Source organism: Peromyscus eremicus, chromosome 11 (genome assembly GCF_949786415.1).
Source record: "Peromyscus eremicus chromosome 11, PerEre_H2_v1, whole genome shotgun sequence".
Classification (NCBI taxonomy): Eukaryota; Metazoa; Chordata; class Mammalia; order Rodentia; family Cricetidae; genus Peromyscus; species Peromyscus eremicus.
The window spans coordinates 25,603,059-25,616,457 of NC_081427.1; the positions used below are offsets into that span (position 1 = coordinate 25,603,059).

The 13,399-nt window shown below is 37.3% G+C and overlaps 1 protein-coding gene across 2 annotated transcripts in view; it reads right to left on the reverse strand.

Moving 5' to 3' along the window:
- The window catches only part of Zfr (zinc finger RNA binding protein), a 65,029-nt gene that overhangs the window by 13,384 nt on the left and 38,246 nt on the right, over window positions 1-13,399 (reverse strand). For both annotated transcript variants that reach the window (XR_009382101.1, XM_059276562.1), the window contains exons 11-15: window positions 12,485-12,630; window positions 8,966-9,128; window positions 7,967-8,172; window positions 5,937-6,087; window positions 2,094-2,235 (exon numbers count right to left, since the gene is read on the reverse strand). Coding sequence is in view for 1 of the 2 variants with exons in the window: in XM_059276562.1 (XP_059132545.1) it covers window positions 2,094-2,235; window positions 5,937-6,087; window positions 7,967-8,172; window positions 8,966-9,128; window positions 12,485-12,630 (808 nt within the window). In the remaining variant the exon portion in view is untranslated. The remainder of the gene's footprint in view (window positions 1-2,093; window positions 2,236-5,936; window positions 6,088-7,966; window positions 8,173-8,965; window positions 9,129-12,484; window positions 12,631-13,399) is intronic.

Sequence of the window (13,399 nt, forward strand, 5' to 3'; positions counted from 1 at the left end):
TCCCTTCTGCTAGAAGGCTTTGGACCGGGCCTGATAAGCTACAGGTAGAAAAAAACACACACAATACTTGATTTGCTGCAGAAAAGATTCTGTAGCAATGGTTAGAGCATTCTGAACATTTCAAGCTTAAAGTCAATTAAATGTTTACTGCATGTTAACTGTCAAACACACTACCAGAAAAGATATCTGTCATGTGTTTAACAGTTATTTTAACAATTTATTTCTTTTATTAAATGATTTTTATATCAAATAGGACCACTACATATTAAAGAGGCTATTACACTATGTGGGAATATCATAGTCAAATCTCATGATTTACAATTTTCTTCCGGCAAAGCCTTCCTTACATCCTGTACTAACTCCCCAAAGCAAGCTATAGGCTTTAAATGATTTGAAGACACAGAGCACCAGGAGCTGCAGTGAGAGAGAATACATACCGATATTCTGTAGCTAGAAAGAAGCAATCTTCATGATAAAGCTAAAAACATGGGTTGACTGCAGTCATCTGCAGCAAGGAACACTCTTAACAATGTTTCTACACTTTTGTATATCAAACTTTCCAGCTCAGTGTCTTGAAGAAAAATCTTTCAATTTTAGGCTGACCATTTCCCTCATGATCATATTTATAAAATTCAGAACTGTAATTCTATCTCAGTCTGGGTCAGACAAAAATATAATTTTGTTTCCTTTAGAAAGGTATGTTAAGGATTTACTACAACAGGATACCATTAACTTATAAAATAGCTTGATAATGAACTGAGGCTAAATACACAGAAGCATTTTGAAATAGAGCTAAATAGTTATATAAGCATAATTTTACATTAAATATAGCAACATTAATTTATAAAATATCATACTAGATTTTTAAAAACCTAAGTAAAGGATCATATGCTACATACAACTTGGCCAAATTGACTCAGGAACCATTTTCTTCAACAACATGGATAGCCAGACCTTCAAGGGTAATTCATGTTCATATACATGATCCTTTACATAAAATTCACGTTTTTTTAGAATGCAAAGCTTAAGATACAACATTTAAAAATCCTAATATGGTGTACATATAAAACATACAGAATCAGACATGCCTCGAAATGAAAATTTGACTAAAATATTCTTTTCTTGGGCTACAGAAAGCCCAGTTTCTTGAAAATAATAGTTTTGCCTTAAGGTAACAAATTTAAAAGAATAGAATTGATAATCTTTTTTCTCCTCAACCTGTACTACAAACAAACACTGTAAAATTTAATTCCATTTTAACTTAAGATAGATAGAAACAACATGAAAGGAAACAAAGTAAATTTTATCTGACCCATAAAACAAGAGAACCAACATTACTGCAGACAATGATCATGCTTTTGGCTTAAATGCTTTGGAAGCTTTGAAAATGTTACAGAACAGTCCCTAAAGCAACATTGCTGGCACCAGTAGAGTTTCATGTTCTACAAATGCAAATTCAGTTAAAAAACAAAAAACAAAACAAAATCCTGAACTGTACTCTAACTCATTTATCCACATCATTTATCAAGAGCTCTAGATGGTATGCAGGCCAAATGCCCCAATCTGTGTGCATTAGCATGTTCTGCATTTATAAAGTACGCAAAACCAAAGAGCAACCTCAGAGAACTAGAAAAAGTTACTTCAGGTCAGGCCAGATCCATGACTATATACAGAACAACTATAAGTAAGTGCTGTAGATAGTTCGCCAATTTATGAGACTTTTTCATCAAGACAAGGCAAGACCAGGATTGTCTTAGCAAAAGTTAAATTGCAGCCCCTAGTTATTAACAAGCATTTAAACTTTTTTCCATTTTTGAAGGTTTTTTTCCAGAAATCTGAGGTTTGCAAGAAAAGAAAGAAAAAAAATATATCAAGAAAACCAATCACATAATGTTTTCTATAATAGTACATCACTAAGAAGAGCACTCACTTTGTTAGAAATGTTCTAAAGCAAAACTAATTGCTGAGTAAGTTAAATCTAATTCATATGTAATGCCAGCATGTTGCCTTCTAGGGCTTAATGCCATCAAAGGATAGGTAAATGGAAAACAAAAAGGTAAAAGAAAAGGAGAATGTTTAATTGGCTTTCCAACCTCCTTCCCTCATGTTCTCTTCTCGAATAATTGGAGATGTCAGGGTGATAGTGACTTGCATTTTGGGCTCCACACATGAGTTCAAAATTATTGCTGCTTCAGACACAGCACATTTTATGTCATACTTCTCAGGACTTATAACCTATGTAATAAAGAGTATAAGAAATTAGTTGAATCTTTTGCATGAAAAGACAAAAATAGCTTTACTGTGGCTTTTATTACATTAACCATTCTACAAACACTGGATTCTATTCCCTCTAAAAAATACATGCCAGATTACACTTACCATTAATCTCTTGCAATTCTTTGTCGAACTAATATTTTCCACTACTTTAAAACTTTTTTTGTGTTTGAGTGTTTTGCCTGCATGTACTGTCTGTGCACCATGTGCATATTTGGTGCCCACAGAGGAAAGAAGAGGGTTCAGATCCCCTGGAACTGGAGTACAGATGGCTGTGAGTCATCATGTGGGTATTCTTAACCAATCATTTCATTATTTTTAATAGGAGTTATATGTACACATGTCCTCATGTCTCCTTTAACTGATGAATTAAAAAAAGAAAGCTGCCGTCATCATTTACCTCATATATTTATAGATTTTCAAGGTAAATATGAGCTCCTCAAGGAGCCTGATTCAATAACCATTCCCATAGTTCATTCTTTTCGACTTGTTAATTTATTGCTTATTCAGAAGCAGTCAACAACTGATCTACTGCAATTTGGTAGACATTTTGGTAACATTGAATCCAGATCTAGTTTACATAAACAAATGAAGCCTCAATACAGATATTACAGGGGCTGAATATATAGCTTAATTGATGAACCACTTGGTGTACAGAAGGATCCGGGTTCGAACGCCTGTACCCACCCACCCCAAACAACTGAAAACAAGATAGAAACATGAAATTTTTATACAGTACTATTTAGGCTCAAATTGTATGTTACTTTTTACTTGTGATAACACATAGAGGGGTGCTGGAGACTTAAAAAAACAAAAACAAAAAAACAACTTTCAGGGGTGGTGGTGGCACTCACTTTTAATCCCAGCACTCAGGAGGCAAAGGCAGGCCGATCTCTGTGAGTTTGAGGCCAGCCTGGTCTACAGAGCTAGTTCCAGGATAGCTAGCTAGGGCTGTTACACAGAGAAACCCTGTCTCGAAACCCAAAATTACCTCACCACCAACAAAAAGACACTTTATTTATTATGTGTGCACATCCATGTTTACACATGCCACTGTGCATGAGTGGAGCCAGAGGACAATTTGCAGTTCTTTCTTTCCATCAAGTGGGTCCTGGGGACTGTGAACTCAGCCGTCAGACTGGGCAGCAATTCTGAGCAACCTCACCAAACTCCCTAAATTAACTTTTTAAGTACTTATGATACTATGTAAATATTAATGACAATTTACTTTAGTTTATCTGTTTATGTGTGTATGTGTGTGCGCGCGTGCACACACACACACACACACACACACACACACACACACAGAGTTAAGAGCAAGTGATCTGGAAAGTAGTTTGCTTTTGATTAACTGTTAATTATTTAGCACTTTTTAAAAAAAAGATTTTATGAGCATGAGTGTTTTGTTTGCATGTTATTTGCACCACATGCATGCCTGCTGCTTTTGAGGTTAGAGAGGGTGTTGGATCCTCTGCAACTGGACTTCTGTCTGGTTGTAAGCAGACAAGGGATGCTGGGACTCAAACTCAGGTCTTCTGCAAGAACAATAAATACTCTTAACTGCTGAGCCATCTCAACAGCCCCTCTCTTAAAAAAGAATGAGGGCTGGAGAGATGGCTCAGAGGTTAAGAGCACTGACTGCTCTTCCAAAGGTCCTGAGTTCAATTCCCAGCAACCACATGGTGGCTCACAACCATCTGTAATGAGATCTGGTGCCCTCTTCAGGCCTGCGAGCATGTATGTAGGCAGAACACTGTATACATAATAAATAAATAAATCTTAAAAAAAAAAAAAAGAATAAAAAAAAAAAGAACTACTTTGTTCTATAGCATTTGTATGTGTGTGTTGTCAGTGTATATGGTACACATATACCAGGACATAAATGAGTCAGAAGCCATTTTTAGAAATTGGCTCTTTCCTGTGCACAGCTTCGGAGAATGAGACTCAAGTCATTAGGCTCTGGGGGCAAACATTTTACTCACTGAGCCATCTGGATGGCTACTTAAAAAAATAAAGTACTTCTTTCATTGCAATATAAATAAGTGCCAATTAATATCAAGCTATTACTTAAAAATGTTGAGTTTTTCCCCCTAAAGCTTACCTGCCTTAGCTGTCCTAGAACTTGCTCTGTAGACCAGGCTGGCCTAACACTCACAGAGATTCACCTGGCTCTGCCTCCCCATTGCTGGGATTAAAGGTGTGTGCCACCACCGCCTGGCAAAGCTTTGTTTTTGGAAAGCCGAAAAAGGCTGTTCTATTACTTGTACTTGTGCACATGTGCACGCAGAGGTCTGAGGACCACTCTGTGGAGTTAGTTCTGTCCTCCCACTGTTACATGGGTTCTGACGATTGAACTGTTTCAGGCTTCAAAGTACTTTTACCCGTTCAGCCATCTTGCTGCCAAGAGGAAATATCTTCTACCGAAATACTGAAAGTACAGTAGTCATCCCTTTATCTATGGTCTTACTTCCCACAATTTGTACTTATCTGTGGTCAATAACAATCAGAAAACATTACATGGAAAATTACACAAATAAGCAATTCATATGTCTTAAACTGTATGCTGACTGGAATAGCATGATTAAATCTAAATCGATCATGCTCAATCTGGCCTGCTTTGTGAATCATCCTGTTTCCAATCTACTACATGTTCATTATTTACTTATTGGATCAGTTGTCATGATATGGCATGTGAGTGATTCTGGCATTCAACTACAACAAAGAGAAGCTTTAGTGAAAATGTGAAAGTTCTCACCCTGAAAAATGATGGGATGAAAAATGCAGCTTGGTGGTACAGCTCATGGTTAGCATGCACAAGGTCTTGGGTTTATAGACAATATTTCCCTGGTGGTAGGGGTGGGGACAGGCTGAGGTTCTTGCTACTAAGACATATGGTGGAGAATATGTCATTAATCTACTATGCTTAATTATAAAGATTTGCCTAATTTATTTGCACTTTATCCCAGGTATGCAAGAGTAAGGAAAACATGACATCTACTGTCTGAGGTTTTAGGCATCCTAGGGGCTTCAGGGAATCTCAGAAATCTTTCCAAGGGTAGAGCGACTACTATATTAATAGTAAAACTAGACAAATTCAAGTAAGATATACTCTCATATCAAAAACATGCATTCAACTAAGAGATTCATAAATTAAAAAAAAAATCAAACACTATACATGAGCTTTTAAAATCAGGTCAGTCGACAGGATCAGTGGGTAAAAGGCACTTGCTGCCAATCCTGTTGATCTGACTCTTGGAACTTACACAGTGGGAGGAGAGAACTGACTTATACATCTTGTCCTCCATCTACTATACACACACCATGATGTGTACACATACACTAAATAAAATATTCTCTGCTATGTCTTCTTAGGAGTCCAATTTTGGAAAAACTGGGTATGCTGAATTTTTTCCATTTTAAAATAAATTAGCAAGATGGCATCCTGCCAAATTACAAGCACTGCAAAACCCCCAAAAGGTGAAGCAGAAAACAGTTTCATCAGTTTGCACAATTAAGGGGGAAAAAAGTAACCAATCTCTTCATTATGGAAAGCCAAGCCAAAAGTTAAAAGGCTGACTGAGGTTTAAAATGAAGCACAACTAGTCCTGCCAAAACCTTCTGATCTGGACAAAGGGTTAATTTAACATTTCTATAATACTTACAGCAAGCTGTTTGGGTAGGTTTTCTGCAATACGGCTTAATAATGTCTTTGAAGGTTTTTCTGAGCACAGCAAAACAAGGTTGACATTTCTATCTCCTCGTAGAAGCAATCCTTTTGCCAGTACTCCTACTCGCAATACCCCTTTCAGAGCTCTGTAGTAAAATCAACTTACATTAAAATACGACATTTCTCAACTAGAACTCTAACTTCCTCCAAGCATATGTTAATCTAGATGACTTTTGCACTATTGAAACTGTCTTCACCTACACTGGAAAGATACACAGTATTGTAAACTGTATGGTATTTAGATAAACAACATACACTAAAAACAAACCAAGGTTGGAGAGAAGGCTCTGGTTAAGAGTGACTGTTCGTGAGAAACGGGTTAAAGGCACACAGTACTCTGTATTGGACAAAACCTGCAACTTCAGTTCCATGGGATTGGATGTCCTCTTCTGGTCTCTACACGCACATATATGCATATACTCACACAGACACACAAATAAAAATACTTTTAAAAATAAAAAACTGGCATCAAGGTCTAAGTTTGCACAAGGCCAACTGAAACAAATACTGTCTATCTTACAGGCTAGTTTCAAACTTGTGAGCCTCTTGCTTTTGTGTTGCTTGAATGTTTTATCAGTCTTTCAGTAAAAAAACCCTACAGCCAGGCATTGGGGTAAATGCTGAAAGATCAGAGAGACAAAGGAACGAGTCACTGCCACGTCTTACCTCTAGGACTCCTCAGCCTGAAAAAAACCTCAGTTCCTGTCTCTTCACGCCTTATATACCTTTCTCCACCCAGCCATATCACTTCCTTCTTAGTGCTGGGATTAAAGGCAAGTGTGCTTCCCAAGCAAAGGCATGAGATCTCAACTGAATTAAAGGCATGTGATTCCCAAGCATTGGGAGTAAAGGTGTGTGCCACCACCATCTGGCTGTTTCTCTCCTAGACTAAGTCAATCTCATGTAGGGTGGCTTTGAACTCACAGAGATACAAATGGATCTCTACCTCCCAAGTGCTAAGACTAAAAGTGTGTGCCACCACTGCCCAGCTTCTAGGTTTAATTTAGCGGCTTGTTCTGTTCTCTGATCTTCAGGCAAATTTTATTAAGGGTATACAATATATCACCACACTTCTGTTTCTTGTGTGCTAGGTATTAAAGTGGGCCCAAACACCCAGCCCCTCGTGTTTTATTTTACAAGTCAGAAATGTAAGAAACATTAATAAAAAAAAAATTCCCAAATGGCAAAGGGAAAAGTTAGAAAATCATAAATATGAAAGATGTTAAAGCTTGGCTAACTTATGCTTTATGGCTAATGCTTCTATTTATGTTATGTATGTATGTATGTATGTATGTACGTTTGTGTTTGTTTATTTTTTTGGTTTTTTTGAGACAGGGTTTCTCTGTGTAGTTTTTTGGTGCCTGTCCTTGATCTTGCTCTGTAGACCAGGCTGGCCTTGAACTCACAGAGATCTGCCTGCCTCTGCCTCCCAAATTCTGGAATTAAAGGTGTGCGCCACCGCTGCCTAGCTGTTTTTCAACCGTACGAAAATATAGACAGATGCAACACATAAATAAAACCGGAAGAGAAGCTTGATATAATTGCAGTTATAAGGGCTACTTTGAAACAGATTTAATATTTTTTGTAATAAACATTTATTAAGTATTAAAAATCAAAAAACCCTGGTGATGGTAGAAATGCATATTACTCATTGTAGTAAAAATACAAGTAGAGTTAGGATGTGTGGACTAACACCAGAAATTCAGTTTCCCCTTCCCCAGTTTATATATATATATATATATATATATATATATATATATGTATGTATGTATGTATGTATGTATGTATGTATGTATGTAAATGTCTAATGGTTGTGAGCTGCCTGATGTGGGTGCTAGGAACCAAACCCAGGTACCCTTAAACTAGAGTAGCAAACGTTCTTGCTAGCCCCTTATCAGTCTTGTTAATCTTTCTAATAAATATAAAAATGTCCATGTAAAGGAAGTATGTAATTTGCAAACTCACCTGTCTTTACCTCCCTCTTTTTTATCATCTCCTTCTTTGTTCTTGTTCTTCTCATGTTCAGACAAACTGTCTGAAACAAGTTTTAAAGCACGTTCAGTGATAGAAACGATTTTCTGAACTGCTTGTAACTCTTCTTCAGTTGGATAAATGGTTGCATGCTTTGTCATTACGTAACGATCATCAGATGAGTCAGGGCGACGTAAGGGCTAGAGAGAAAAGGTTAATTTTCTGAATAAAAGAAAATTCTAATTTTTCAATTAGGTATAGCTGCTTTACAATAAGAAGTCAATTAAACAAAATGTCCACTTAAAAGTCTATTTTCCTTTTTCAATAAAATGAAAATGCAAGCATTTCTGTCGCAAACAAGCAAAATTGTTACATATAGATAGATATTGTCCTAATCTCTCTCCTTGTAAATGCTCTTCAGTGATCTGAAACTCACCTTGTTTTCAGTAATAATTGCTCAGACACTATAATGGCAAATGAGAAAGAATAGGTAACAGAGTTACCTCTAACATTGAAAATTCCTTCCAGTCTAAGGAAAAATATTGGCAGGAAAGTCTCTGAAGTACAAGATATTTATCAAAAGTAGTTCTACAGCTGGGTGGTGGTGGTGCACGCCTTTAATACCAGCACTCGAGAGGCAGAAGCAGGCGGATCTCTGTGAGTTCGAGACTAGTGTGATATACACAGCGAGTTCCATGACAGCCAGGGCTACACAGAGCAACCCTGTCTCGAAAAAAAACAAAACCAAAACCAAAAAACAAAGGTAGTTCTGTATTGAGAATTTAGCAAGTATTGAAAATAAATAAGTGCAAAGGAAATGTGGCCAAGTTCTTATGCATGAAGACATTAGCATTAAGAATCTTTAAGAGGACTAAAAATAGTCAAGATGAAGCTGATGGCATTATTAAATCTCAAAATGAACTCACAAAACATCTTCTAACGTTGAATAAGGCTTAAATTCTCATCCTTTATATGAGCAAAGCAGATACTCACTGCGGGACCCTGTGGCTGGGGAGGCATGCCTGGTCGGACTCCCAAAAGACCTAATGGGCCTGGAGGACCATGAGGATAGCCTCCATCAGGCATTCGTCGGCGATCATCCCAATGATGCTGCTCTTCCTCCATTCTTCTCCAGTACATGTCCTCTTCATAACGTCTGATGCACAAATGATATATTAAAAACAAACAAAATAACCAGCTTAAGAACTTCCATCAATAACAACATAAAAACTTTTTTAAAAACAAGTAATCAAGTCAGTCAAGACTCAGCAGGAAAAGGTGCCTGCACCAGATTGATGACCTGAGTTCCATCCCTGGGACCCAATGGAAGTAGAGATCAGATAAAAAAACAAAAATAAATAAAATAGAAAGCAAAATAAAACAAAAAACCCACCCAAATTGCCTTAGTAACCGCCATTTTCTCTGATTTCCATTATTTCTTTTAATTGAGAAGTAAAATGGAGTGAAAACTAGAGACAACAATAAGAACAAGACCTCACACCTCAAGCACGAAGTCGAACAGAAAACAGATACCTTAGCTTATTCTAATCATTTAAGGTAATGATTGTAAATCCAAAGGAGACTAACTGATAATAAATTGTGGGTGTATGTACATGCTTGTGAGCATGATGGAGTGTGTGTATGTGCTATAGTGTCCATATGCAGGTCAGAGGACAATCTTTAGGTATTGGGTTCCCTCCTTCCATCTTGTTTTAGACAGTCTATTGTTTTGCTTTTCTCCCCCCCCCCCCCCCCCCCCCGCCCCGCTGCACATGCCAGGCTAGCTTGCCCACAACTTCTGGGAATTCTCCAGTCTATGCCTCCCATTATAGACATAGTAACACAGATGTGACCCATGAGGTCCTGCTTTACATGGGTTCTGGAGATTCAAACTCAAGTCCTCACCATTTGCACAAAAAGCACTTTATTCATAGCCCCCTATCTTCTCAACCTGAGTGTTTTTATTTTTTTAAAAACAGTAAAGTTCTCCATTTATGATATAGACTGTACAAAATATTTCTCTGCTATTAAAAAAAAAAAAAAAGACCCATGGTAGCAACTCACAATTTCATTATTGGATGTAATGGCAGATTATAGTAAGCAGAAGACAAATCCTTGGCTAGAGATACCTATGGCTCAGTTCCTAATAAGTATTGCCAAAAGGAATACAGGCTGTATTACCCAAGTTACCAGAATAGTTGTGGATCCTCATGGCTGTCAATTCAGTAGAAATTACTATGTATATCAAATAAAACACCTGAGTGCTTGCTTTGGCAGCATTTATACTAAAACTGGGGCAATACAGAGAATATTAGCATGGCACATGCAAACTCACAAAGCATTTCATATTAAAAACAAACAAACAAAAAAACCCGCCAGGCGGTGGTGGCACACACCTTTAATCCCAGCAATCAGGAGGCAAAGGCAGGCAGATCTCTGTGAGTTCGAGGTCATCCTGGTCTACAGAGTGAGATCCAAGACAGGCACCAAAAAACTACACAGAGAAACCCTGCCTCAAAAACAAACAAACAAACAAACAAAAAAACCCAATGAATTTGAAAGATGGTTATCTAGTATTACAGCCCCTCCTTTACTAGTTAACATTTTTAGAACTGATTTCTGTTTTATCTTGGTTCTATTATTTTTAAGTTCAATAGCTATCTCAAAAAAACAAAACAAAACAAAACAAACACCCCCCCCCCAAACCAACCATGTAGCAATAAGGCTATTCTAATAAATCTGTCTAAAACAAAAGTAAAGATGTGTGCTTATTGACTGTCATTGTAAAAACTACCAATATTTCCAGGTAGAGAATGAACAGTATATTTTAGGTCATGTGGGCACTGATAGAATACTTCTACGTTACTTAGGACTTCAGAGAAAAAAAATAAGAAAACAACCCGGCTTAAAAGTTCTAGAAAATCGGCCAGGCGGTGGTGGCGCACGCCTTTAATCCCAGCACTCAGGAGGCAGAGCCAGGCGGATCTCTGTGAGTTCGAGGCCAGCCTGGGCTACCAAGTGAGTTCCAGGAAAGGCGCAAAGCTACACAGAGAAACCCTGTCTCTAGAAAATCATGTTCTAGAAAAAGTTCTAGAAAATCATGTCTAGTCCAGTGATATTTGTTACTGCTAAAAATGTCTACATAGTATAAAGGCAGGAATTTTAATTATTGTTTATAAACTCATGCTCAGTATATGAACATATTTCCAAGCACTGAGTAGGGACTTAAGATAATTGTACTTGATATATAAGTAAGAGGATTAACTATGTAAAATCTAGTCATAGAAAGAATTCCCAACACATTAGAAAGGCACAAATTAAAAAACAATTTATTTTTACCATATGCATAAAAAATTGATGTGTTATCTATTACAGAAACCTAAAGGTAACACATAATAGAGTGTGAGTAAGTAGCTTTACTATAGTTATTTAAAAAGATTACATGTTCTCACTCACCCTGGGTATCCAGACACAAAAGACCACTGTATGAGTCAATCATCTAAAACTGATTTCCTTTATGAAATTTATAGACTTTATAAAGATAGAAAGTAGATTAGTGGTTCCATGGTACTGAGATGGGACAGAAAATATGTAAACAAACTGGGAGTGATTGTTAATGGGGCTATGATTTCTTTTATTTTCTTTTTTTTTTTTTTAAAGATTTACTTATTATGCATACAGTGTTCTGTTTGCATGTATGCCTGCAGGCCAGAAGAGGGAGCCAGATCTCATTACAGATGGGTGTGAGCCACCATGTGGGTGCTGGGAATTGAACTCAGGACCTCTGGAAGAAAAGCCAGTGTTCGTAACCTCTGAACCATCTCTCCAGCCCGGGGGCTATGATTTCTTTTAGGAGTGGTAAAATATTCCAAAACTGATGATGGTTTACAATTCTTTGTATATACTAAAATCTTGTAACTGAATTATACAATTTAAATATGAGATTTCTGTTGGTTCTAAACAGAATCACATATCAAGCACTTATCAAAGTATGACATTTCTTCAGATGTTATAACTTTTTTATAACTTTATTTTAAATTATTTGTGTTTGTCTGTATGTGCACATGTGAGGCCAGGATCCAGAAGAGAGCACTGGATCTCCTAGAGCTGGCATTACAGGCAGCTAACTTATATATTAGAAACTGAACTTAGGTCATCTGCAATAGTTACCCCTATAATACCCAATTTCCTCATGTGTATTTAACATATATAATACCATTTACTATTTTTTCCATGGATCCTTGACTGAGCTTGAACTTTGGCCTTGAAATCACAAGCTTTTGCTGGGATTGAAAGTGTGAGCCACCACCACAAAATACTTCATATCAAGGTAACAATCAAATATAAGTATACTAAGCATTCTAATATTTATCATTCTTTGTTTAGGATCTTAGTGAACACTTAAAAGTACATTAAATAAATCTGACTCTGGAAGTCATATTCACAGAATAGTTTTTTTTCTTAAGGCAGAAGAACCACTTACTGTCACAGAATTCAAGTTAAAAACACTACCTCATTTCCATCCTCCAGCGTTCCTCCTCTTCTCGTCTCCGCCAATATTCCTCCTTCTGCATTTGCTTTCTCATTTTCTCTTCTTGAATCTTTCTTGCTCGAATACTGGGCTTCACTTCTACTTGCAAATCTGGATTTACTTTTTTCTGTTAATTCCAATAATACATTTTAAAAAGGAGTAGGTCCCTTGAACAAACCTAATTCATTAAACATAATTTATTTTTGTATTTATTGTCTGTGTGTATGTATGCATGCATATGTGCAACAATGCATGTGTGGAGATCAGAGAATAACTTGTATGAGTGAGTTCTCTCCTTCCACCATATGGACTCCAGGGGGGGGGGGGATCAAACTCAGACAGGTGCCAAGTGCCTTTACCTGCCTAAAACCATTTTAAAATACACAATTTCAGTCTCTCATCAGAAGTTCATAGTTACAAATTTCATGTAGCACTAGTATGTGCTGGTTTCTTGTTTCCATTTGTGAGACAGAGCTGGCTTCAAACTAGATTTGTAACTGATGATGTCTTTGAACTGTTTCATCTGTACCTTCCCTAAGTGAATGTTGAAATTATAGCCATGTGCTACCACACCTAGTTTATGCAGCGTAGGGATCCAGTCTAGGACTGAGTGTGTGCACCAACTTAGCACTCTACCAACTGAGCTATACCCAATCCTGGTTTATGTATGTATGTATGTATGTATGTATGTGTGAGTGTGTATCACTGTATAGCCTAGGCTGGCCTTGAACTTGTAATTTGCTTCAGCTAGGTGCCAGAACACTCTGTTAAAATTCCTAATGAGCTGGGCGGCAGTGGCGCATGTCATTAAACCCAGCACTTGGGAGGCAGAGCCAGGAGGATCTCTGTGAGTTCAAGGCCAGCCTGGTCTACAAAGCGAGATCCAGGACAGGCAC